This window comes from Delphinus delphis, chromosome X (assembly GCF_949987515.2).
Source record: "Delphinus delphis chromosome X, mDelDel1.2, whole genome shotgun sequence".
Lineage (NCBI taxonomy): Eukaryota > Metazoa > Chordata > Mammalia > Artiodactyla > Delphinidae > Delphinus > Delphinus delphis.
In genome coordinates, this window is record NC_082704.1 from 113,604,303 (window position 1) to 113,631,795 (window position 27,493).

Sequence of the window (27,493 nt, forward strand, 5' to 3'; positions counted from 1 at the left end):
TAGCTGTCTTTTCATGGAAAAGTAGTTTACAATGTCAGTGACATCAAGTACCTTCAATAAGTATGGTATTGATCTTGCTGAGAGATATTAAAAGTAGAGATGACCTGAGTTTTCCATTAAGCAATAAGATGTGGAATTATCAACTGGTTGCCATAACTCTTTCTAAAGTTAGTCATTGCGACGGACCTAGAGTCTGTTATACAGAGTGAAGTAAGTCAGAAAGAGAAAAACAAATACGGTAAGCTAACACATATATATGGAATCTAAAAAAAAAAAATGGTTCTGAGGAACCTAGAGGCAGGACAGGGATAAAGACGCAGATGTAGAGAATGGGCTTGCAGACATGGGGAGGGGGAAGGGTAAGCTGGGATGAAGTGAGAGAGAGGCATGGACATGTATACACTACCAAATGTAAAATAGATAGCTAGTGGGCAGCAGCCGCATAGCACAGGGAGATCAGCTCGGTGCTTTGTGTCCACCTAGAGCCGTGGGATAGGGAGGATGGGAGGGAGGGAGACAAGAGGGAGGGGATATGGGGATATATGTATATGTATAGCTGATTCACTTTGTTATACAGCAGAAACGAATTCAACATTGTAAAGCAATTATACTCCAATAAAGATGTTAAAAAAATATAAAGTTAAAAAAAAATAAAGTTAGTCATTGCTAAGTAGTCAGTAATCTCTGTGAATAGTAGAACAAGGATATCATTAGAAGATTTTTGCATATTAAAAATCATTACTGTTAAAAATATTACAAGAGTCTAAAATAGTTTTTAAATAAACTTTTTTTACCATCTTGGTATAATTGTTTAAATTCTCTATGTTCCCTTCCATTGATTAAATAATATTATAGTTATAATTGTGTATTTTTCTTTATTCAGCTAATAGCCTACATTTCTGGGTAGGAGCCATAATCATACATCTACTGGCCGTGTAAAATTTCTTCAGATGGTTGCACCATGGTTTGCTATTTATGCACTGCTTGTTAACAGTTTTAAATCTGTAAGCAGCAATGCAATGAACATCTTCACCTACGTAACATACTCCTGGGAAAAATCCATAGCAGAATGAAAACGTGAAGCTGCAAGGGCCCCTAAACTCCTGCAGCCGTTGTAGCCCCACTTTGCAGTTGAGCAGCAGCAGAGGCCCATCTTTATGTAGCTCCATAGCCTATCTACGGTGTTTTCACACCCACCATCTCGCCTAATGTTATGTTTACGACAAACCTATGGGACTGCCAGGACAGGTATTGTGATAGTTCCATGTTGTAGGTGAGGAAACTGAGGCTTGGGTAAATGATTTGTTCAAAGTCACAAAGACAGTCAGTGACAACTAAGGTTGGAACTGAGAACTCCTAATATTTCCAGCCTGGTTTTCTATCCATTCATTCTTCATTCAGCAGATGTTAATTGTGCTTGCCCGTCTACGCTGTTTTAGTATATGTTCATTCTCCTTAAGAATGCCATACTCACCAATAGCAATATTGACTGACATTAAGCCTTTAAAGGTCAAAGAAAATATCCATAGTGTCTGTTATATCCAGTTGCATATCCCCAAGGCTGACATAGGAGAAAAAACAAACTTGACTAGTCTTTAAGATGAAAGGAAGTTTTCTGTGTCACTAAAACGTGATTCATTAAATATCTGCCAATTATACAAACTTAGTTTGACTGATATGGGCCTTATGTCCAAAGAAGTCTTGGTCAGCTCCAGAGACACTGGTTCCCAGAAGAGTTTGCTGAATCTCAGACACCTTCTGCTGCCCCTCTCCAGTTCCAGAACATTCTGAAAGTTTAGATTCCCATACAGACTATGAAGCCAAGGCCCCCCCCCACCCATCGGCTGCTGGGTCACATGTGGGCCTTTTTGGTTCCAAAATCACGCAACTTCATGTCTGCTTTATTGTTTGTGTCTTCTAATGAGCCTAATGCCAGGGCCTTGCCCATCGAAGGAGATCAATCAAGGGATGTTGTCTTGAGTTGAACAGTTTTTAGCAAAGAGAAGGTCATTATCGTTTGTGTTTATACTTGGAACATAAAGAATAAAGACAAAAAACTTCACACATGATCTCATCCCGTCTACTGTTAACATTTTAATGTATTTTCTCATTAAGATTATACCATATAAGTGGTTTATATATTTTACTTTTTCACTATTAAATTATTAAAAATATCAATAAAAATTCTTTATAAATCTAATTTATTTAGATTTTCCATTCCTCAAAGGCATCATTATTCATTTAACCATTCTGGTGGTTGTTTCCACTTTTCCCTCTATTAAAAATCATTTTAGGGCTTCCCTGGTGGCGCAGTGGTTGAGAGACTGCCTGTCGATGCAGGGGACACGGGTTCGTCCCCAGTCCGGGAAGATCCCACATGCCGCGAAGCGGCTGGGCCCGAGCCATGGCCGCTGAGCCTGCGCGTCCGGAGCCTGTGCTCCGCAACGCGAGAGGCCACAACAGTGAGAGGCCTGCGTACTGCAAAAAAAAAAGAAAATCATTTTACACGTTGTACACCTTAAACTTACACAATATATCAAATTATTTCAATTGAAAATTAATAATAAAAATCATTTTAAACATAATTCTTCGACCTAATTTCTGAGAATTTCCTAGGTTAGTTCCCTAGAGACAGGATTACTGAGACAAAGAGTTTAAACGCTGTGAAAGCTGTCCATACATGTTGCCAAATTGCCTTCCAGAACAGTTATGCCTTTGTACACATCCAACAGAAAGAATGCCGTGATTTTAATGCTAGAATTAAATGCTGGGTTTTTTTTTGTTTTTTTTCTTCCAGTCCTGGGATGCAAAGAGGATATTCAAGGAGGCTGAGAAGTTCTTTGTGTCTATTGGCCTTCCTAATATGACTCAAGGATTCTGGGATAACTCCATGCTAACTGAGCCAGGCGATGGCCGGAAAGTGGTCTGCCACCCCACAGCATGGGACCTGGGGAAGGGTGACTTCAGGTAGTGAGGCTGATGTGTACACAGCTGATACTAAAATGGGAGACAATGGAGGGATGAGGATAAATTTGGATTCCTTCTCTGCTTCTCTGAGCACAGAAGAGATGAATGAATTCTCCTTGAATGAAGGCTGGGAGTCCATGAGAGCACATCTGGGCTTTCCAAGGAAAAGGGGATTGTCAGCAGGCCCTAACTTGAACCTTTAGACAGTTTGCTTCATCTGAGATGATATGCACCCATTAGAGTTGCATGGTCATGGGTATGGTGGTGACCCCATTAGGAAAGGGTTGGTGCAAGATTTATGGAAGATGGATATGTGAGTCAGGCATTGATCCCCACCTCCGTTTCCCTCTTCTGAGTGAACTAGGACAGGTGAATAGATAAGCTGGTATGTGTCATTAAGAGAAACACAGAGAACACTCCATGGGAATTGGAAGATAAGTGACCACACCTGGAATAGGGGTTTGGCTCAGACAGGGCTCTTCAGGTGGCATTTGAGTTGGGCTTGGAAGACAAGAAGGGTTTGGACAGACAGAGCTGGGAGGGACACGGGGCTGGGAGAATAGCAGTATCAGATGCAGAGAGGCAGGACCAGTGTTGTGTACTGGAGTCAGCAGGTTAGGCTAGAATAAAGGGCGTGTGAAGGAGGGTCTGTGTGAAATGGCAGAATGAGCACAGGCTTTCTAACCCCAGCTGTGTCACTTAATGAATAGGCAACCTTGGGCAAGGTATTTAACCTGCTTGGGTTTCAGTTTCTTTATCTATAAAGTGGAATCGTAATTCCCGGTTGGCAGGTTTGTGAGTGTCTTAGGTTGGGTTCCCTGGCTTGAGATGGAGATTCTTGTACACGTGTTTCACCGAGGGAGAGCTTGCAGGCAAAGGGGAGTGAGGGAAGCAGGATGGGGCAGGGGAAAGAGTTAAGTAAGGAGGTGGTCTCTGCTAGAGACTTGGCCTCAGCCTGATCCCACGGGGCTCTCTGGAGCCTGATTTGTACCACAGAGTTGGTCACATCTTGAGACAAGAGGACTGGCCCTTTGTACCCCATATTACTCAGTCATTGGCTGTGGACTGCCCCAGAGTATGGGGCCACATAACCTCCTGGTTGAGGCACCTCCCATTTAGCCAAAAACATTAAAGAAGGAAGCAGCTGTTGGCCAACAGCCAGGACTCAGACAACTGGGAGATGGGTGGATCTTTCTGGTAAAGCAGATCTAGGCAGGGCCCCAGCCGCATGCGCTAGAGTAGGGGTTGGCAATCCTTTCCTATAAAAGGTCAGATAGTAAATAGTTTCTTTAGGCTTTGCAGGTCTCTGTTGCAACTACTCATCTCTGCCCTTGTGGCATGAAAGCAGCCATAGATAATACAGAAACGAATGGTTAGGGCTGTGTCCCAGTGAAGCCTGATCTATCACAGCAGGTAGCCAGCTGCAGGCCATAGCTCACCGACTCCAGTACTAGGGTGAAGCTGAAAAATGAGTAAGTGTATGTGAGCTTCCTAGCACAGGATCTTACACACAGTAGATAGTAACTCTATAATAGCTATTCTTATAATTGTGCCGAAAGAGTATAGAGAAAAACCAAGTTAGAGAAGGAGGTCATATTGGGGTGTATAAAGGAGGTTGAGTTTGTTCCTGAGCAGCGGGAGTCCTTAAAGGGTATTTGTCAGGGGGATGACGTGGTGCTCAGAGTGGTGGGAAGACGACTGAACCTACTGAAATATGACCCCTACACTCATCTGCATGAAATTGCTCTTGCCAAGTTGAAAAGGACCGGCACCTAATTGCCAGATGCCATCCTCATACCATTGGGCCACAACAGCATGGGGCCGTGTTGAGGAGTTGTCTTTGAAGTGCTCTTGTTCACTGATGTCTGCATCGTCATTCCTTCTGGACTTCTTTGACTTCTCTCTCTGTCTCCTTTTCCTCTCTCCACCCTGTACATCCTGGGACCTCCTGGGGCTTTGTCCTTGGCCCTCTTTTCTTGCCATCCTACACAGCTTCATGGGCCATCACATCCACTCCCTGACTTACATGCTAATGATTCCCAAATATCAATTTCTAGCCCTTTCTCCTACTACTACTATGTCCTGGCTGTACCAGACTGCTGGCTGTGTCCTGAATGCCACATTCTTTTCTCAAGCCATCCTCACTGAGCGCTTCTAGGAATGTCAGTCTCTTGTCCCTCCCTGCCATTTGCCTGGCAAAGCCCTGCATGTTGATCAAGGTCCAGCTTGCTCATTGCATCCTGAGTTATGCCCTTCCTGGGGGCTTCCAGAAGACTATGCCTCCATATACTCATTGTTGTGCCTGAGGCCATGTCTACTGATCACTTGTAGAGTACTTGCCTCAGAGTTTCTGTAGTAGACGACTCTGTTTATCTTCCTTTCTGTTAGTCTGTGATCAGGAGGACAAGATTCAGCCCTGCCCATCACTTTATATTGAGCACCTAGTACAGTTTCTAGGACGTACAAGATAGGTCCTCAAGAATCATTGGTGAATAAGTCTTGGAAAGGTGAATGCTATGGAAATCCCATATAACTCCATTGTGATGATTAAATGAAATTCAATGAGATTCATTTTAATCTTGCCCATTTTTGTTCAGGATCAAAATGTGCACAAAGGTGACGATGGATGACTTCCTGACAGCCCATCACGAGATGGGGCACATCCAGTATGACATGGCGTATGCCACACAGCCCTACCTGTTCAGAAATGGAGCTAATGAAGGTTTCCATGAAGCTGTTGGGGAAATCATGTCACTTTCTGCAGCTACACCTCACTATCTGAAAGCGCTTGGTCTTCTGCCCCCTGATTTTTATGAAGACAGTGGTATGGACATGTTTTCATGGCCTGTTTTGGGTATTCTTTAGTCTGACATGGGCAAAGGTATTTATTGTCATGCATAGGATATATTTAATTTTTGCCATGTAAAATATAAGTTATTTATGGGTAACTGGAAATTGCTACTGGTTAAAAAAAATTTTAAGTATATAGTATAATATGCCAGCTTCTGGTTTTGTATCTTTGAAAAGGGCATAAGAGAGGTAAATAAGTGAATGGTCTTGGGACTCTAAGAACCATCTAACAGAAGCTTTTTAAAAGGATGCTAAAACAGGCCCACAGAACTGAAATGGCTTATCCAAGGTTACCCAGCTAATTAGTGTCAGAGTTCTGACTGAATCCCCTGGTTCTAGGTAAAAACCAAAACAGTGGAGCTGGAACAGATTCTAACAACCATTTTGCAGAGGAAGCAAACTGAAGACATGAGAGGGAAAATAATTAACCCAAGGTCAAGAAGCAACATGGCAGAACCGGAAGCAGAGCCCTAATCTATAACTTTTCCCATAATATTATGCAAAGCAAAGTGTAACTTGAAATTTGGGAGTTCTTAAGGAACAGGTGGTGGAATATCAAGATTGGAGGAGACTGAAACGTTTTGTTCATGTGGCCGAAGCATGAATTTGCCCCGTAACATCCCCTCAGATTCAGGCCATCCTTCAGCATCTTTGCCCGAGGCAGCCTGTTTCTCTTTGGATGGGTTGGACTTGATGGAACACGACGAGATCCAGATTTTTCTGTGAGGATTTTTTCTTGTAAAAGGAGGACACTTAGGGCCAAATATGTTCTTCTTTCCTATGTATTTCTCTCCCCTCATTTTAGCAATTTGGGACATAAACTTCAGCTCTGCCTACTAGTACATTTAGTCGATGAGGTCCAGGTCATGAGCTCCATCCTTGTGTGGGCAATTCGCTTTGCCTCGACTTCTGGCTCCAGACCTTGATGATCTCACAAGGACCTGGGAGTAGGTCAGTGTAAAGCCATCATCATGTCTGAAAAATTTACTGTGAGCACAGACCCAGTGGGTAATAGACAAGTAGCAGCATCCTCCCATGAAGGGAGCAGCAGAGGAAAGGGGGTTCGCAATAACCACACCTGTTTCCTAATTTTAAAGTATCATTCTCAAGTCAATTAACAGACCATTATTAGTTTTATCATTTTTTAATATTCCTTGACAGCAGTCAAAGATGGTTGAATCACTAAGACAGTACTAGGCATGGTTAAACCACTGATTTGAAAAACTCCTGCTTCTTTCCTTGGCTCTGGCCCTGATCTGTGAATGATGCTAAACAAAATAAGGTCCTTCATTCCTTCTCTCTCTCTCTCTCTCTCCTTCTCCCTCTCTTCCTTTCTTCTTCCAAAAATATTTATTGAGCCCTTACTATGTGTAAAGCATTTTAAAAGACACTAAATACATTGGTGTGCCAAGTAGATAATATCCCTCTGCTTACATTCCAGTGAGCTTCACTTACGCACTAGATATGAGCTCCACTGCCTTTTTACATCACTAATAAAGGATAAATGAAATAACATAATTTGTTAAAGCATTTTAAACTCAGGTAAGGAAGATGTCAGTAAATTTAAAGTACATTGGACTTCTGATCATCCAGTGGATGGTTTCCTCTAGGGAGGCTCGTTTTTGTTGTTTTTTCCCTTCCCTGGTTTACTGGCTTTTGGCCACATCTGTTTAATATTTGTTTATTTAGCAAAGACTCACAGAGGACATCATGTAGCAGACACCAGGCTAGGTATACAGTCTTGAATGAGAATTGACAGTCACTTCCTTCATGGAGCTTGCAACAATAAACAGTGTGGGGCTTCCCTGGTGGCACAGTGGTTGCGAATCCGCCTGCCAGTGCAGGGGACATGGGTTCGAGCCCTGGTCCGGGAGGGTCCCACATGCCGCAGAGCAACGAAGCCCATGTGCCACAACTACTGAGCCTGCACTCTAGAGCCCGTGAGCCACAACTACTGGAGCCTGTGAGCCACAACTACTGAAGCCTGCGTGCCTACAGCCCGTGCTCCACGGCAAAGAGAAGCCACCGCGATGAGAAGCCCGCGCACCGCAATGAAGAGTAGCCCCCGCTCACTGCAACTAGAGAAAGCCTGCATGCAGCAAAGAAGAGCCAACGCAGCCAAAAATAAATAAATAAATAAATAAACCAAAAAAGATAAACAGTATGACTAGGAAAGTAGATAAAATACCCCTAATTAGCTCTGATAAGAAGTACTTAAGGAAGGCAACGGAAACTAATAAAGAAAAAGGATTAGGGGTTCCTTGTAGATTTATTTAACCTGATCTATCCAAGGCTTCACCCTACTCCAAATCCCTCAGCTGAGAAAACGAATATATACATATTATTATGTCCACTGTCAATATTTCTCATGTGATCATCCTTACAGTAAGTATATCTTGAGGAATAATATCTTGAGGTTAGGAAATTATCTAATACAAAACGTCCGCTGTCACCCTCATCTTAATGTTTATCCTTTCCCATTTTATTTTCAGCAACAGAAATAAACTTCCTGCTCAAACAAGCACTTACTATTGTTGGAACTCTACCGTTTACCTACATGTTAGAAAAGTGGAGGTGGATGGTCTTTAAGGGTGAAATACCCAAAGAGCAGTGGATGCAAAAGTGGTGGGAGATGAAGTAAGTCAATGAATATGCAATCAGTAAAATGTTTCCTCTTGAGTTTGCTGTTTATTTAAAAGCATTTGGTTGGCCTGTGTCCACATACTCACATACACACACAGACATCATATACTTAGTACCAGTATCTGTATTTTATTGCCTGAGGGCTTCCTCTGGTCACTAGGACCCTCCTATGGAGAAAAGACTGAGGGACTATGTGTGATGGGAATTGGTGGATAAGTACTTCAGCTCCCTCGCCCTCAGCGGGGAGAATTCTGAGGTGAGTGCTCTACGTGGGATCCTAGAGTTCCTCAGTGGGAATAGGCTCCAGTTACCCACTGTGGTGACTTGCTTGATAACACACCTTTTGGGGGCTGCTTTCCTTTTCCTGTCTCACTTCCTCACTCCTTTGCCTGTGTTTCCTGGGATCACGTCCCAGGGCCTGATCTCAGGGTCTGTTTGGGTGAGAACCCACCTAAGACAACTGGCACTGGAGTTCTCAGAGAATTCTTCCTAGTCAGAATAACTGGGATTTCAGTGGCTAAATCTTGAAATCTAGTGATGTGGGGCTAAGTATGTGAAAATGAGAGAGAAGTGTATTCAGGCTAGGGAAATGCCATCACATACCACACACACACACGCACACACACGCACACACGCACACACACACACACACACACACACACACACACACACACCCCCCACATTAACTGCCTCCTTTTTATTTTTTAAGTCTCCATTTGGGAGCTTTCTCAGATAATGTTTCCTTGGCTCTGCCCCACCCCCAGCAGGGTCAAGTGACATAATTTCTCATGCTCTATCTTAAGTATTGAGGCACCCATTAAACTGTGATATTATTTCGGAAGTGATCAATTTATTCATTTTTATTTTTGCTTTTGTCCATTCTTTGAAACAAAAATATTTACCCCACATTTTAGGTAAAGCACTGGGGAATCCGATGCTGATCATTTCTGATGTTCTCCTCGACTTCAAAGAACTTGTAGTCTATGGAGGAATGCAGGAAATGAAACCACTGCAACGTGTTGGGTTGTGATGGGAGAATGTGGGCATCCATGAGCATCCAAGGGGGGATCCAAAACCCTGGCTGATAGGTCAGATGAGGAGAGGCATCCAAACAGCTTTGAGAAAGATGTGGGATTTAACCAGGGGTATGTAGAGGGGAAGGGAGAGAATTCCAAGCTAGTGAGAGCCTGCTGCATTTGGGCAACAGAGGGCGATTCCTTTCAGTAGTTTCAGCGCTACCTCATTCACCGTATCCCAAGTGCCTTGCACAGTGCCTGGCACATGCAAGTATGAAATAAATGATGAAAGTATTACAGAAGAAGATGGAAGGAAGGAAGTTAGGAAAGAAGGAATGAATGAATGAACGAATGAAGGAAGGAAAAAAAGAAAGAAAGCTTCTCCTTACCATCTATTAGTCAGACTCCTGTCAATTATTTTTGTTTATTTTTCCTCTCTGTGGTGAAGATCTACCATTGTAACATTCAGCCCCATATCCGTAAGTTGAAGTCAGTGCCACTCTTCTGCCAAGATTCTCTCTGGTGACATAAACCCTCCTTGGGAGGGAGGAGGCAGCATCTGTAGTAGCTGTTGCTAGCATTTGAGTATTACTGAAATTATGTCTATCATGATCCCACAGTGAGAAAGGACGGATGTATTCACTTTAAACAATGCCAAATACATGGTTTTCCTACCTTTTTTTTCTGATCAAATTAATTTTTGATCCCTTTTAGTTTATTTCCAAAGGTACATGGAATCAGACCCTTAAAAGGATTCATTAATGCATTAATTACTCTATGCATTCAGTGAATCCACGTGAAGTCTTTTCTTAGCATTGCCATCGTGTCTGACACTGGAACTGTAAAGATGACCAAAACACAGCCCCGCCTGCTAGGGCAAGTCTCCAGGGCAAGAAGGAGCTGTATGTGAATAATTATAAAACGGAGAGAGAAATGGCAAAGGAGGCAGAGCTAGAGAAGGCCAAGGGAGCTGGAGGGTTCACTGTGCTGGCAGGTGGTTGGGATCAGGGGCAGGCCTCACAGAGGAGGGGACATTTGAGCTAGCCTTGAAGAATCAGTGAGATTTCAATTTTAGAAAATTCCGCCTACGAGGAGCCCATAATATGTAGTGCCGGAGAGGAATTATTAGGACTTTTCACTGTATGTTTTTGGCCACGCAATGCACTTTAGTAAATTAGTATTTTGAAGGTACAGCTATTTTCCAATGCTGTAGACTGGCTGAATCTAAAAAATAAAGAGATGACTACACGATGCACTTTATTCTGTAATTCTTTACACTGTTTCAATTTCACCTGACAACTAATTTCAGTAGAAACGCCATTGGCTGATGACACTGCACTAATGACACCATCCATACTTTCTCACGATGAGTGACCCAGAGCTAACGTATCTTCTTTTTTCCCCAAAGGCGAGAGATAGTCGGGGTGGTGGAGCCTCTGCCCCATGATGAAACATACTGTGACCCCGCGTGTCTGTTCCATGTTGCTGAAGATTACTCATTCATCCGGTAAATGACAGTTTTCTTCTATTTCACTTCTAGGATTTGTGGACAGAGTGACAACTTTAATTTCTTTTTCTATCTCCATTCACCTCCCCCTTAGATCCTCAAAATAGATGATCAGTTTCAATTCGATTTAACTCAACATGATGTATTGAGTTAAATAAAACTTACATGAGATCTTTTCTCCCACCATCAGGGAATTTATAGTATCCTTGGGAGAAATAGAAATATATTTTTGTTTGTCTTCTTGTTACTGACAGAGTGCAGGGTGATTGTAATGGAGTATTTTTATTTATTTATTTATTTATTTTGAGTGACTAGTATGGGTTTTTTTAAATTTTTGAATTTTATTTTATTTTTTTATACAGCAGGTTCTTATTAGTCACCCATTTTATACACATCAATTTTGTTTATCTTCTCAAAGAACCAGCTTTTAGTTTTATTGATCTTTGCTATTGTTTTCTTTGTTTCTATTTCATTTATTTCTGCTCTGATCTTTATGATTTCTTTCCTTCTGCTAACTTTGGGGGGTTTTGGTTCTTCTTTCTCTAATTGCTTTAGGTGTAAGGTTAGGTTGTTTATTTGAGATTTTTCTTGTTTCTTGAGGTAGGCTTGTATAGCTATAAACTTCCTTCTTAGAACTGCTTTTGCTGCATCCCATAGGTTTTGGGTCGTTGTGTTTTCATCGTCATTTGTCCCTAGGTATTTTTTGATTTCTTCTTTGATTTCCTCAGTGATCTCTTGGTTATTTAGTAACGTATTGTTTAGCCTCCATGTATTTGTGTTTTTTACGTTTTTTTCCCTTTAATTCATTTCTAATCTCATAGCGTTGTGGTCAGAAAAGATGCTTGATATGATTTCAATTTTCTTAAATTTACTGAGGCTTGATTTGTGACCCAAGATGTGACGTATCCTGGAGGATGTTCCATGCACACGAGAAGAAAGTGTAATCTGCTGTTTTTGGATGGAATGTCCTATAAATATCAAATCTATCTGGTCTATTGTGTTATTTAAAGCTTGTGTTTCCTTATTTATTTTCATCTTGGATGATCTGTCCATTGGTGTAAGTGAGGTATTAAAGTCCCCCACTATTATTGTGTTACTGTCGATTTCCTCTTTTATAGCTGTTAGCAGTTGCCTTATGTATTGAGGTGCTCCTATGTTGGGTGCATATATATTTATAATTGTTATATCTTTTTCTTGGATTGATCCCTTGATCATCAATGTAGTGTCCTTCCTTGTGTCTTGTAACATTCTTTATTTTAAAGTCTATTTTATCTGATATGAGTATTGCTACTCCAGCTTTCTTTTGATTTCCATTTGCATGGAATATCTTTTTCCATCCCCTCACTTTCAGTCTGAATGTGTCCCTAGGTCTGAAGTGGGTCTCTTGTAGACAGCATATATATGGGTCTTGTTTTTGTATCCATTCAGCAAGCCTGTGTCTTTTGGTTGGAGCATTTAATCCATTCACATTTAAGGTAATTATCGACATGTATGTTCCTATGACCATTTTCTTAAGTGTTTTGGGTTTGCTTTTGTAGGTCCTTTTCTTCTCCTGTGTTTCCCACTTAGAGAAGTTCCTTTAGCATTTGTTGTAGAGCTGGTTTGGTGGTGCTGAATTCTCTTAGCTTTTGCTTGTCTGTAAAGCTTTTGATTTCTCCATCAAATCTGAATCAGATCATTGCCAAGTAGAATAATCTTAGTTGTAGGTTCTTCCCTTTCATCACTTTAAATATATTATGCCACTCCCTTCTGGCTTGTAGATTTTCTGTTGAGAAATCAGCTGTTAAACTTATGGGAGTTCCCTTGTCAAGGGAAAAACGTATGTCATTTTTCCCTTGTTGCTTTTAATAATTTTTGTTTGTCTTTAATTTTTGTCAATTTTGATTACTATTGTCTCGGCACGTTTCTCCTTGGGTTTATCCTGCCTGGGACTCTCTGCTCTTCCTGGACTTGGGTGGCTATTTCCTTTCCCATGTTAGGGAAGCTTTCGACTATAATCTCTTCAAATATTTTTTCGGGTCCTTTCTCTCTCTCTTCTCCTTCTGGGACCTCTATAATGCAAGTGTTGTTGCATTTAATGTTGTCCCAGAGGTCTCTTAGGCTGTCTTCATTTCTTTTCATTCTTTTTTATTTATTCTGTTCCATGGCAGTGAATTCCACCATTCTGTCTTCCAGGTCACTTATCCATTCTTTTGCCTCAGTTATTCTACTATTGGTTCCTTCTAGTGTATTTTTCATTTTATTTATTGTATTGTTTATCTGTTTGTTTGTTCTTTAATTCTTCTAGGTCTTTGTTAAACATTCCTTGCATCTTCTCGATCTTTGCCTCCATTCTTTTTCCAAGGTCCTGGATCATCTTCACTATCATTATTCTGAATTCTTTTTCTGGTAGGTTGCCTATCCCACTTCATTTAGTTGTTTTTCTGGGGTTTTATCTTGTTCCTTCATCTGGTACATAGCCCTCTGCCTTTTCATCTTGTCTGTCTTTCTGTGAATGTGGTTTTTGTTCCACAGGCTGCAGGATTGTCGTTCTTCTTGCTTCTGCTGTCTGCCCTCTGGTGGATGAGGCTATCTAAGAGGCTTGTGCAAGTTTCCTGATGGGAGGGACTGGTGGTGGGTAGAGCTGGCTGTTGCTCTGGTGGGCAGAGCTCAGTAAAACTTTAATCTGCTTGTCTGGTGATGGGTGGGGCTGGGTTCCCTCCTTGTTGGTTTGGCCTGAGGCGACCCAACACTGGAGCCTACCTGGGCTCTTTGGTGGGGCTAATGGCAGCCTCTGGGAGGACTTACGCCAAGCAGTACTTCCCAGAACTTCTGCTGCCAGTGTCCTTGTCCTCACGCTGAGCCACAGCCACCCCCTGCCTCTGCAGGAGACCCTCCAATACTAGCAGGTAGGTCTGGTTCAGTCTCCTGTGGGGTCACTGCTCCTTCCCCTGGGTCCTGATGTGCACACTACTTTGTGTGTGCCCTCCAAGAGTGGAGTCTCTGTTTCCCCCAGTCCTGTCAAAATCCCGCTAGCCTTCAAAGTCTGATTCTCTAGGAATTCCTCCTCCCGTTACCAGGGCCCCAGGTTGGGAAGACTGATGTGTGGCTCAGAACCTTCACTCCAGTGGATGGACTTCTGTGGTATAAGTGTTCTCCAGTTTGTGAGTCACCGACTCAGCAGTTACAGGATTTGATTTTATTGTGATTGCGCCCCTCCTACTGTCTCATTATGGCTTCTCCTTTGTCTTCGGATGTGGGGTATCTTTTCTGGTGAGTTCCAGTGTCTTCCTGTCCATGATTGTTCAGCAGTTAGTTGTGATTCCGGTGCTCTCGCAAGAGGGAGTGAGCACACGTCCTTCTACTCTGCCATCTTGAACTGGCAGGCCGACTAATATCTGTAATAGAGCATTTTTAACTTGAAGCCCTAAGACCTATGTTCTTCCCCTCTTAGCTCCAGATCTTGAATTTGTTGAGTCTCAGTTTCTTTCTTTCTTTTTTATTTACTTATTTGGTTGCTCCGGGTCTTAGTTGTGGCATGTGGGTTCTTTAGTTGTGGCATGTGGGATCTTTAGTTACGGCATGTGAACTCTTAGTTGCGGCATGTGGGATCTAGTTCCCTGACCAGGGATCGAACCTGAGCCCCGTGCATTGGGAGCACAGACCCTTAGCCACTGGACCACCAGCTAAGCCCTGAGCCTCAGTTTCTTTATTTGTAAAGTGGAAATAATACTGTTGATCTGCCGTAAGTATCGATTGGCATCATTTATGTGAAAGGGCTATAAATCTGTAAAACACAATACAAATGTGAGCTAACATTTAACAAAATAATACTGCCTTTTTGTCAGCTGATACATGAATGCAAGTATGATGAGTCTGTAGGGTTCATGTTTGGGTCTTTCTGGAGGGAAAAGAGGTTTAACTGGTACTTCTTTGGTGACTAGGGCTTCAACATTTAAATACATGCCCCAATCTTTGATTCTAGCACAGAAACTAAACACAGGACAACTTCTTTTCTTTATCTCTTTTACAGATATTACACAAGGACCATTTATCAATTCCAGTTTCATGAAGCCCTTTGTCAAACAGCTAAACATGAAGGTCCCCTGTACAAATGTGATATCTCGAATTCCACCGAAGCTGGGCAGAGGCTGCTGTAAGAGATGCTTCAAAATATTGACCCTCTCATTCCTGTTTAATGTTACTCATTTCCACGCCTAGGTTTGAATTTGATTTCTTTGCTCTAAAAAGAAAATTGGGGGCCTCAAAATGTTCTCATCCACAAATTAAATGTTTGTTTCGTGGTCACACAGGAACCTGGACCATGTGATGGCTGGACAGGCCACCTCCTCTCTCCATGTCATAACTACAGAGCTCTTTTTGTAGTAACTGGAGGGGAAGAGAGATTGAAGGATGAATACATCTGTTAACATGGCTTCTTTTCTTATTTGCCAGGAGCAAACTTAGTCAAGCCAAAGAGGAGAAAGTATAGATTGTACATGTAAGTAGATGTACATCTGGAATCCCTCAAAAGGCTCTGAACCCACCCTCCCCTTTTTTCTTGTAGCCAAATGCTGCACCTTGGAAAATCAGAACCCTGGACCTCAGCATTGGAACGTATTGTGGGAGTAAAGACTATGGACGTAAAACCACTGCTCAACTACTTTGAGCCGTTGTTGACCTGGCTGAAAGGCCAGAACAGGAATTCATTTGTGGGATGGAGAACAGACTGGACTCCATGTGAGTACATTGAGTTGACACATTTCTAACTGCCCACTTTCTGCTTCCCCTAGTCCTCTCTGGCCCCAGTCTCATGGGACTGGGACACAGCTGAATATGTTCTCCCTCTACTTAGCCCCTGTACTACGGTGGTAGCTGCCATTTTATCTGGGAGGAGACACATTTGTTGAGCAGCTACTATGTACCTGGCACAGTGAAAACTACCTCTCTCTCTCTTTTTCAAGTCTGCTTTACTAGCCCCATATTTAAAAGAGTCTAACGGTCTCCAACCCACTGTATTCGAATCCGGCTCGTCAAAGACAAATACTTTTAACAATTTTAATGCTATTGCCTCTCCTTTCTGGCAGTTACTTTCATATTTTTAAACAATTTGTTTATATTGTCATTCCCCTGTCACTCACTTTTAGGCATGCACTTCTGCCTACTCGTCTGCCTCCTTTTCTCATTCTCCCAATTAGGTTTAACATAATTTTTCATAGAGAAATTATCAATATTTGCATCATTTTGCTTGCAGAACCAAGTAATATACTATTTTATATCCTTTCTTATGTGGTTTTTTGTTTGTCCTGGAGTTTCTATTGCCTCATTTTTTTTGTATGCCTAATTTGCTATGTACGTCACATTCATCTTTTTCAACTATTCCAACATATCTATTCTTTTCAGTCTCATTTTTTCCTAAAGAACTCCCACTTAGAGTCCTCCTGTCTCAATGTGGACCACAGTTTTCATCCTGAGTCATCCCTTTGCTGCTGTCCTGGGTTGAATCCACTGCTTCCTGGATGCCATATCTTCTTTCGTGAATTACCTCTTGTTTTGCTGCACAGCCTCCAAGTGACTTTCTAAGCAAGAGCTCATGGGGTAGGAACACCAACTGTTCCCCAAAGTGTCTTTAACCAGACCTTGAGTTTCATTCCCCTTGTTTTCCGTCCAGTATCTTTTTCCCACCCGCTACTGTACCTGAATCCCAAGGCTCTCCGGGATTCTGTGGGACTTTGGGGGTCTGTGCTGCCTCTGTGTACACATTAGGGCATGGCTTCCTGACCCTTGCAAAAGCACTTACCACTCCTCCATAACTTCTCATTTTCCAAAATTGTGTTGATACCTTAAAAACTTCCTTTACTATCACTTTAGTGGGATCTTGGGAGAGGAAGGAAATAAACACACATGGTCAATGTGTCATCTGTAACAACAGTCTGTTATTTCTCTTTAATCAGATTCTAACCAAAGCATCAAAGTGAGGATAAGCCTCAAATCAGCTCTTGGAGAAAAAGCTGTGAGTATTCTACACAGTGCGTCTATGACTTTCAATGTGTTCCCTTAAATAGGGCACAACAAGCCCATTCCAGTGTGGTCTAAAGATGAGAGGACACATGGTTCTCTTAAAAAGCTCTAGATTCTGCCCTTTGGCTTTTGGGTTGTTTGTTTTTTTAGTAACACATTCATTCCCTATTGGATTGGCTATGCCTCCTCTTTCCTTGTGACTTTGAAGGTGTTATGAAGATCAATGAGAAAACATCCAATGTTAAGTATCAAATACCCACCCTCCCAATTCACTCTAATCACCATTACTTGTATTTGAGGAAGAGGACATGGTTATATTTTGAGAGATTTTTGTTCTTAGAAGCACTGTAGGCAGTTTTGCGTTGTTTTGTCTTAGTCAGTCATCTATATCCTGGAAGCTTGTTTTAATCTTAGACCTCAGCCCTGGACCTGCTTAATCGGAATCTGCATTTTAACAAGCCCCCCAGTGGGTCTGTAGACACAATAAAGACTGGGAAGCTCTGATTTAGAACACAGTTTCTCAAACGTAGCTGCACACTGGAGTCATTTGGGATTTTTGAAACATATCAGTGCTTGAATCCCACTCCCAGAGATTCTGACTTAATTGCTCTGTGGTGTGGCATCAAGTCATCAAAGCTCCCCAGGTGACTGATTACGGCACGGTTTGAGAACCACTGATGTAGAGATGCATTTCAGGACAACAGAATGTTTTACAGAAAATCAGATTACTTACACCTTCATGTGAATTACTTTGATCAGCTATTCCTTTCTCCTAAACACCTGTCTCAGGTTATCCAGTTTGAAGCAGTAGTGGCTTTGATTGGGAAAGAGGAGAGGAGAGGGTCGCCCCAGGCAGATGGGGATCAAAGGCGTGGGTGGGCTTGTGGCATCCTGCAGGCTTTGCAGGATTAGAGGGCAGCCTGACACTATTGGGTAAAACAGTCCAGGGTGCTACAGAAAATTGTTCTTTGCACTGGATAGACCCAAAGATGGCATTTCTACCCCCTTACTTTTCCTGGTAAGTTAAATATTGTCCAAGGTTCCACAGTAGTTGTAGTGTAACTTTCATAGATAAGTAAGACGTTTAAACATAAATAACATAGTAGGAGTAAAAAAGGAACGTTTAAGAAAGAAATAATAAAAATGGAAGTGCATCACTTCCCAAACTCTAAAAGTTCAAGTTCCTATTTCTTAACAATCATTGAGTATCTCTGGGATCATTTCTCTTTCTGTCATATTTTTATTAGCTCTTCCTTGGACTAATGAAATTTAATTATTTTAATTTAAAGTATCTGGTAGGTCAGGATCCTTTTCAATTATCTTCTTTTTTCTTGACATGTGTCCCCATGTTCTCTTTCCATGCAGTGAGGGATCGGTAGTCTTCAGAGAGGTTGATGGTGTAACGTTCTGAGGCCTATTCACTGAGCGAGAGGCTGCTTTGATGAGACCAGAACCATACTTTTAGCCAGAATAACTGCCCAGTTCAAGCTATTTCATGGCAAAGTCCACCTGGATCTTTGACACTAATTTGAGAACTTGGCCTTTGCTTTTTTTGAATATAGAAATAGTAACCAGAATATTAGTAATAATATTAATAATATCATTATTACTATTAAAGCAACTTTTTCCAACAGCTGTGTGATATCAAGCTGGGGTCAATGTAGCAACCCTTTGAAATCCTTTTTAAAATTTATTTTATTTATTTTTTAAATTAATTTTTATTGGAGTATAGTTGCTTTACAATGAAATCTTTTCTTTAAACAGCTAAAATTTTAGATTTACTTCTGAAAATGTAATTACATTTTTAAAAATTGAAGTATAGTTGATTTACAATGTGTTAGTTTCAGGTGAACAGCAAAGTGAATCAGTTATACATATACACATTTTTTTTTTCAGATTCTTTTCCCATATAGGTTATTACAAAATATTGAGTAAAGTTCCCTGTGCTATACAGTAGGTCCTTGTTGGTTATCTATTTTATATATAGTAGTGTGTGTATGTTAATCCCAATCTCCTAATTTATCCCTCCCCCACTTCCCCTTTGGTAACCATAAGTTTGTTTTCTACGTCTGTGAGTCTGTTTTTGTTTTGTAGATAAGTTGATTTGTATCATCCTTTTAGATTCCACATATAAGCGATATCATATGATATTTGTCTTTCTCTGTCTGGCTTGCTTCACTTAGTATGATCATCTCGTAATTGTTTTTCCTAGAAGGGGGAGAGATGCAAACTTCGTGCTATTCATGATCTCTACTGCCATCTACTGGAGGAAAGAGTGAACGCTTTTTTCTCTTTCAACAGGTTTTTCCTGGACGATGCAAATACACAAGCCATTGGTTTAGCACTGAAACACAAGAACAAATTACCTTGTTTACAAAAAAAATTTTTTTCCTTTGAACCTCAAGTTTCTTCTTTTTGTTACACTTACACATATCCAAGAATTTACTATAAAAATAGTAAAAACTCAGCATATTTGTTTACAGTATATGGACATTTTAACCAAAACCAATGGCTCACATGACTCCCATCTATAAACCTTCCCTCCGGGTGTTTATTTCAGCTTGCATCAAACTAAATTAAAAGGGCCAGTGAACGCCATGGTTTTTAAAGCGTGGCAGCGGGACCAGCTCCCACCATCTGGGAGCTTGTTAGAGATGCGATTTCTTGGGTCTCCTCCCAGACCTTCTGAATTAGAAACTCTGAGGCTCAGGCCCAGGATTCAGTGGTTTAACAAGCCCTCCAGGTGATGCTGATGCACACTCAAGTTAGAGGTTACTGACATCACGGAGAGCAAGAATCTTTGGCATATTAGACAATTTAAAAATAACGCTTGTGGGGAAATCCCTGGCGGTCCAGTGGTTAGGACTTGGTGCTCTTACTGCCAAGGGCGTGGATTCACTCCCTGGTCGGGGAGCTCAGATCCCACAAGATCCCACAAGATGCACGGTGCGACCAAAAAAAAAAGCTTTTAGAATATCAGGTTTTAATGTACCCCACGATCTCTACTGAGCAATGTTTTTGTTTTGAATTTGCAGTATGAATGGAATGACAATGAAATGTACTTGTTCCGGTCATCTGTTGCGTACGCCATGAGAGAGTATTTTTCAAAAGTCAGAAACAAGACCATTCCTTTTGGGTGAGTTGATTTGCTGTGCTGTCAATCAGTATTTCCCTTACTCTTGGGTCTAAGAAAATATTATGCTTCAACTTTTATTCAAATGAAATTAAGAAAAACCTCCTAATAACTTTTAAATCTCTTTGATCTCCTGGAATTTGGGCCAGTCTATTTAGGGATGATTGTGACTTATTTGACTCGTAGGTGACAAGAGCACTGTTATTATTAAATGGCCCTCTCCTCGCCTCTCTCTTCCCTTTCCACCCCCTTCCCTCCTCTCTCCTCTTTTCCTCTCCCCTTCTTTTCCCCAAATGCTCTCATCCACCCTCAGCACTGAAAAAAAAAAGGCAGAAATCTCTGCTTTCATTCATGAGCTTATATTCTAATGTATCTGTTTTGTGTGTGTGTGTGTTATAGACAGTCAACAAAATATGTAAATATGTAAGTAGTAGAATTCGATGGTGATAAGTGCTAGGGAGAAAAATTCAACAGGAAAGGAGCTAGGGAGTGCTGGGGTGTGCGTGTGTGTGTGTGTGTGTGTGTGTGTGTGTGTGTGTGTGTGTGTGTAGGGTTCAATTTTAACTAAAATGGTCAGAGAAAGCCTTGTTAATATTTGAGCAAATAGCTGAAACAGGAAAGAGAGTCACAGGTGCAGACTGTGGGGAAATGTTTCAGCTGGGAAAATAGCAAGTGGAAAGATCCCGAGGGACAAATATCCTTCACCTGTTGAAGGAGCAGCCAGGAGGCTAGTGTGGCTGGAGCACAGTGAGCTAATAGAAGACCAGTGGGAGATGTGGTCATGGTGGGACTGGGCCGGGGGGGTGGGGAGGCGAGAAGAAAGTTCGTGTGTGCCTCCCAAGCTGTTCTAAGGCCACTGGCTTTCCTTCCGGGCGAGGAAGGCTCTGAGCCCTGTGATCTGCCTTGGGTTTTATTAGGATCAGTCTGGCAGCTGTGAGAGCAGAGTCTTGTCACATCGTACTGTCAACCCCGCTCATCACCCTCACGGTGGGGGTAACATGACGGTTTTTGCTGGGAGGGGCAAGGTTCGAAGATATCAACGCACCACCTCTGTCCATGGAACAGGGCCATTGCTGCCTGCCATGTTGTTTAGCACGAGTCTGGGTCACCAACGATTCCTTGCTGATTCTGCTACTGCTTTCAGTTTGAAATTTTTCTATGATTGGAAAAAAACCCCAAACTGTTGTTCTTATACGGTGGCAGAACTAACAGCGCCAAGACTTGCTGCCACACCTTATGCAGTTGAGTTCATGTGCTTTGGGCCCTGTTAAGCTTGTTGGGACAATTACATCCTTCCATGACGGGCCCTGCCCCACGTCTCCCTACTTTACCCTGTGATCCTCCCCCCATCTCCTTTTCACCAGCAGGAGAAGTTTTCATTCTCTTTACAGTGTCCTCTGTGCCACCAGGGAAGATGTTTCTTTTGTTTCTCCACAGGGAGAAGGACGTGTGGGTGAGTGACTTGAAGCCAAGAATCTCCTTCAACTTCTTTGTCACTTCACCTAAAAATATGTCTGACATCATTCCTAGAACTGAAGTTGAAGAGGCCATCAGGTGATACTTCACTTTCTAATGCATGATAGCAGGGCAGGGGGTTCCCCAATGCAGCAGCAACAGTAACGCATATTTGGTGTGCTTATACAGTGCCAGGCACTCTTCTGAGTCATTTACATGTTTTTCCTCATCTTAAAAACTTGGGTTTTAATTCCAGAATCTCATAGCAAGGGGATTGTCTTAATTGGGTTTATCCAGATACAGGTCCTTAGACAAGGATTTGAGTGTAAGTCGTTTATTTGGGAGGTGACCTCAAGAAACACGGATGGAGGAATGTGGACAGGAGACAGGATGGAAGGAAGGTAATAAAGGACACGTTATGAGCAGGTTACCACTGTGGGCAGCTAGAGCTCCATTCTGCTGGGAATTCTGGGAGACGGCGTAGAATATGCCCCTCAATTGTCCCATCAGAGCTGGGGTATTTATTCACCACCTCCCATCAGTCACTGGTTGAGAACTGCTTACAGGGGAGACTAACTTCCCAGCATTGCTGGCCTGCAGGCAGGGCCGAATCTTGTGGCCTGAGAATGCTCTTGGGAAAAGGCAGCAGATACTGGCTGAGGGAAGCCTGGCCAGCACACCCGGAAAATGGTAAGAGCAGAGGGCACATGGGCAGGTGTCGCCATCATTTGCTGTAGGGACTTTGATGTAGGATCCATTTAACTAACCAAAGTCCGAAACAAGGTAGGCAAGGATAGGATTCCTTAGACACTGGTTAGCCTCCATTCCAAAAGAGGGACTTGCTATTGGTGGTGAGTGTTCAGAAGGGACAGTTTTCCCAGTTTGCCTCAGCTGTTTCCCAAAACAGCAATAGTGAATAATGGAGAGATGTAGGTGTTTACCCTTGTCATTAAAAAAAAAAAAGAGGCTTCAGCTACTCACTGCTACAGGAAGTGCTCACTAGGTGGCACTCTTGAGCTGCTGTTCATCTTCGGAAGCAGAAACAAGACTTGCTGGGCAGAGTGGGCCTAGAAAATCTGGTTTAGTGGGGTTTACAACCGGAGCACGCCCAGAGACTCACTGGCTGCCTCCGCGTGACTTGTCCTGGGGAAAAGCGCCAGCTGAGATCATCATGAAGGAGCCCCGCCCTCCTGCAAGCTACAGGGGTCCTCAAACTTCCTGTTTCCAGAATGCCCAGACTCTCAGACAGAGGTTGCCAGGGGTGACATGCCTAATGCTGCTTTGACCTCTCTCTCTCTCTCTCTCTCTCTCTCTCTCTCTCTCTCTCTCTCTCTGGGTGGACTCTGACCTCCTCCTGACCTGCCCTATACCCAAGGGCAGGAGGATGTGATGCCAGACACTTTGGTTTTCAATCTAGAATATTGAACATTTCACTGTTTTTTGTTTTAAAAATAATCTTCACCTTTTTTTTGGCAAAGCCTCCTTCCCTGTATTCCTCCCCAGTGCTGCCTTTTAGTGATAATTTTGGATGTCAACACCTTTCATTTGTAAAATACAACTGTCAAGACTTGTGTAGAGGGACTGTTTCATTTGTAGAAGAGGTGGATGCAGTTGTCCTTTTCCGTTATTTGATATAACATCATTGTAGACATACCCTGACAGAAGGGAAATTCTTACCAAACATGCCAACTTTGCCTTTACAACGCAGTAGTCACGAATGAACAAATGCCAACCATTTGCACGTTTCCACACTTGCAGCCTAATTTTCCAATGGAGCTGTTTCCAAGCCTAATCTAGGTTACAAGATAGGAAGGATGTATAATTGTCAAAACTCAAATCTTTCACTGAACCTGGTTATTTACTTTGATTTCATTGCTTTTTTAGGTATACATTTTTAGGATAAGCCTTATCAAATCCGTTTGGGAACAATGATGTAGGGAGTCAATAATTGCACACAGTTTTCTTTTGCCTAAGTGTTTTGCTTTTGGGAATAGGATGTCCCGGGGCCGTATCAATGATGCTTTCCGCCTGGATGACAGCAGCCTGGAGTTTCTGGGGGTTCAGCCGACGCTGGCACCCCCTTACGAGCCACCTGTCACCGTATGGCTGATTATCTTTGGGGTCGTGATGGGAGTGGTAGTGATTGGTATTGTTGTGCTCATCTTCACTGGCATCAGAGATCGAAGAAAGTAAGTGACCTTTCTTAGACTTATCTATCCTAAAACAGAAAGGTTTAGGGAAAACTAACTGGAAATTTTGCGGTGAGTGGTAGGTTGTACAAGCCAATTCCTTATTTGGACAATTTCGCAGCTACATATTCTTATGCATCCCCTAGAAATTTACCAGATTTCATCAGCACTTTGCCTCCCTAGCAAAGCCCCACCATACAGGACATGTCCAGCCTGGAGTTGGCTGGTGTGCCCTGGTAAACTCCAGCCTGGCCCACAGCATCATTGCCCCCACCGCTAAGAGGCACTCCAAGCCCAGCAGGAGTGAGTGGGCTCAGGGCGTTATCCTTACTGATGAGTCCTCCTCGGTCTAGAACTGACCTTAGAGGCTGGATTAGTGATGGATTTGAACTGTGAAATCATTCGAGAATGAGCTCTGAGATTTGCTCCAAACTGCTACACTCGAGTCCTCTTCATCCCTCCTCTGATAGCACAGACGCCCTACTGTTCCCTCAGTTGATGGGTCAGGCACCCTCTAATTTGTTCTTGAGTTGAAGATCCAAGTTCATGGAGGATTTAAATCACCAGAGACCTGATGTATAGTCTTGCCCTGCCACTAGATTTGTTTTCTGACCTTGAGACGTCATTTACGTTTGTTGGGCTTATATAATTGAAGTTAATCATATTTTATAGCACCTTACAAAACTCTTTGCACACTTTTGGCTGTTTAAACATGTTCTTCAACTTTGACATGCACTAGTCTATTTTGCTCAATTTTCTTCACTATATTATTCTCCCAAGTAACTTCATTTTTTAAAATAGGCATTTACTAGAATACATTCATATAGTTAAAATTTTTTAAGTACAAAAGGATACACAGAGTCTTCTGTCACTCTTTGCTTCCAAGTTCCCTTCCCAAAGCCAACAAAAACGATCGGCTTTTTAAAAATTTTTATTTTATATTATAGTCGATTTACAATGTTCTGTTAGTTTTAGGTGTACAGCAAAGTGATTTAGTTATACATATATCTCTTCTTTTTCAGATTCTTTTCCCACATAGGTTATTACAGAGTATAGAGTTCCCTGTGTTATACAGTAGGTCCTTGTTGATTATCTGGGTTTTTTTGTTGTTGTTTTGTTTTTTTGCCGTTCGCGGGCCTCTCACTGTTGTGGCCTCTCCCGTTGCGGAGCACAGGCTCCGGACGCGCAGGCTCAGCGGCCATGGCTCACGGGCCCAGCCGCTCCGCGGCATGTGGGATCTTCCCGGACCGGGGCACGAACCCGTGTCCCCTGCATCGGCAGGCGGACTCTCAACCACTGCGCCACCAGGGAAGCCCGATTATCTGTTTTATATACAGTGGTGTATATATGTTAATCACAATCTCCTAATTTATCCCTCCCTGCCCTTTCCTCTTTGGTAATCATAAGTTTGTTTTCTAAGTCTATGAGTATTTCTGAAAAACGATCAGTTTTTTGGAGACCCAATGAAGCAGAATCTTTGTTTTAGTAAGACCTGCAGACTTGGACACACATTACAGTTTAACAAGCACTCCTCTACATACTAAAAACTTGCACATGAGACGCTATTCCAAAGTTAATTCACTAAAGAACTTATTTGGAAGCCCCTCCTTCATGCTACACACTATGTTAATAGAAGGTACAAAAATAAGACTGTCAACCGTGCTCATGTATTTCTTACATTAGTGTTCTCAGTGACTGTATGATGTAAATACGTAATTATCTTCATGTATATATAAAACTGAGATTCAGAGAGGCCAAGAAACTTTCTCAAGTTTGCACGGCTAGTCAGTAACACATGAGGATATATGCTTGGTTTCTAAAGCTGGTTATTGTACTACAAAGCAGGCCTACCCTGATCTTTATACTTTGGAAGTTAATAATTTAGTGGGGAAGCTTTTTAAAGTGAAGTGATTGGCTGAATGATCACTGAGTTCCTAAAAATAATAATAATGGTCAATATTTATTGAGGATTACATGCCAAGTACCGTGAGTACTCTGCCAGCATTATTTCATTGACTTCACATGATTGCCATCATTTGCCAAATAGGCAAACTGAGGCACGGAGGCCTCTGCTCTCTGACTCCAGAGCTTATACCCTAACCAATCTCCTGTGCTCTGCCAGCCGTCGTGCCGACCAATCATGGGCCTAAAGAAGTGAATCCGATGCGCTCTGGGTGCCTATGGTCCATTGAGAGGGGACTGGTATGCAAATGAATACAGGTGATTAGATGCTGAGACAAAAAAGATGCCTGGGCCCAGTGGAGTCCAAGGAAGGCCGTGTCATTCTAACATCACAATATTAAGGTGACTTCACTTTATTTAACAGGAAAAATCAAGCACGCAGTGAAGAAAATCCTTATGGCTCCGTGGGCTTGAGTAAAGGAGAAAATAATCCAGGATTCCAAAATAGTGATGATGTTCAGACTTCGTTTTAGAAAAATCTCTTTTATTTCCTCTTGAGGTGATCTTATTGTATGTAAATGTTAATTTCACAGTACAGAACATAGGAGATTATAAGGATGTCATTAAATGTCAAAGCTGTGTCTCTGTTCAGGAAAAGTTGTCCAAAGAAGACATGCCTGAGGAGAGGGCATCTTCGCTTGCATCGCCTTTAGTATTTGTTTCTGCCTCGGGATTTGACTTTTCTGTTTCCTGAAAGAGGTGTTTCTATGTTTCTCTAAGAGAATAGAGAAAGTTTGTCTTTTGCCTCACACGCTGTTCAGGGGTAATAGAAATGGAAATGTCCGTTGTGTTGCTGGAGTTGAAAAGAAAGGAGACGTGGCAGGAGCAGGTGTTGGGCTCTGGTGTGGAACCTGGGTGGATCACTCTTAAAGACGGTGCCTGTGAACACACGGAGCTGCAGGGATGGAGAACAGCACACACTGTTCACTTGGATTGAATTCAAGTGTAAAGGATGTCATGCTCTCTTCACATTAACTTGATCTAAGTACTCTAGTGATTTCCCCCAGTGATGATTGGACTGGAACATGCCTTCTTCAGGGTGACAGGGCTACAGAAGAGAGAAGAATCCAGAGAGCCATTGGAGGACACAGCCTTCTCACTTCCAAGCTGCCTGATCACCATCTTCTGACAACATCAAACTAGCCCCAGGGGCCTCTGTGAACCCCCCTCCGGAGCACCCGTGATAGAAACTCGCTTCCGCTGCTCTCTAACCGTGGAGTGCATGGAGATCCCAACTGAATGCCACCCTCTGAAGTGGGCTCCCAATCTCTTAAATCTTTTGTATTTGCCCACAATGTCTGAGTAGTGCTGAGCACGAAGCAGACACTCAGTAAATACTCGATTTACACACTCGTGTGGTCTTATGTGTGCTCTGTGCTCGGGTTTCTGTGGCTTCAGTCTGCTTTTCACTTCCAGGGACAAAGTTGCCATCTGACTGTCCAGGACTCTTGACCTCCCATATGTCTTGGAATGTATCCCAATGCCTTCAGTTGCTTTATATTTCTTGTATAAATCAATTATAAAATCAGTCGAAAAAGAGTTGTGTTAGAGCGTCTACACCATCAGGTTAGGAACCAAACCTGGTAATGCTTTTATATATCTCAGAGCCCCCAGCCCAGTTCTGAGCACAGCATCCAATACACACCTGAAAACTGATTTAAAATGGATTAAATAGGTGGAAATATCCAAACTCTACCCATCAATTCACTTTACGCAGTGACCAGCATACTGTTAGAGTAACTTTGTCAAGTAAGGAGAACTAGCAGCTCCT

General features: G+C 42.3%; 1 protein-coding gene across 1 annotated transcript; it reads left to right on the forward strand.

The window, feature by feature from the left end:
• Window positions 1–2,800: 2,800 nt before the first annotated feature.
• On the forward strand, window positions 2,801–27,098 carry ACE2 (angiotensin converting enzyme 2). Its single transcript, XM_060002083.2, has 11 exons — window positions 2,801–2,967; window positions 5,565–5,791; window positions 8,310–8,454; window positions 10,885–10,983; window positions 14,996–15,118; window positions 15,530–15,702; window positions 16,917–16,975; window positions 20,019–20,119; window positions 21,554–21,670; window positions 23,566–23,760; window positions 26,087–27,098. The coding sequence occupies exons 1-11, from the start codon at window positions 2,864–2,866 to the stop codon at window positions 26,193–26,195; spliced, it is 1,452 nt and encodes a 483-aa protein (XP_059858066.2). The 5' UTR covers window positions 2,801–2,863; the 3' UTR covers window positions 26,196–27,098.
• The last annotated feature ends 395 nt before the right edge of the window (window positions 27,099–27,493 follow it).

Excerpts from the sequence above, each read along its gene's own strand:
- ACE2 (XM_060002083.2), top strand. The coding sequence starts at position 2,864 with ATGACTCAAGGATTCTGGGATAACTCCATGCTAACTGAGCCAGGCGAT. Across the intron at positions 15,119-15,529 it reads GAAGCTGGGCAGAGGCTGCT|CCAAATGCTGCACCTTGGAA; the intron begins GTAAGAGATGCT and ends TTTTTCTTGTAG. Across the intron at positions 15,703-16,916 it reads GAGAACAGACTGGACTCCAT|ATTCTAACCAAAGCATCAAA; the intron begins GTGAGTACATTG and ends CTCTTTAATCAG.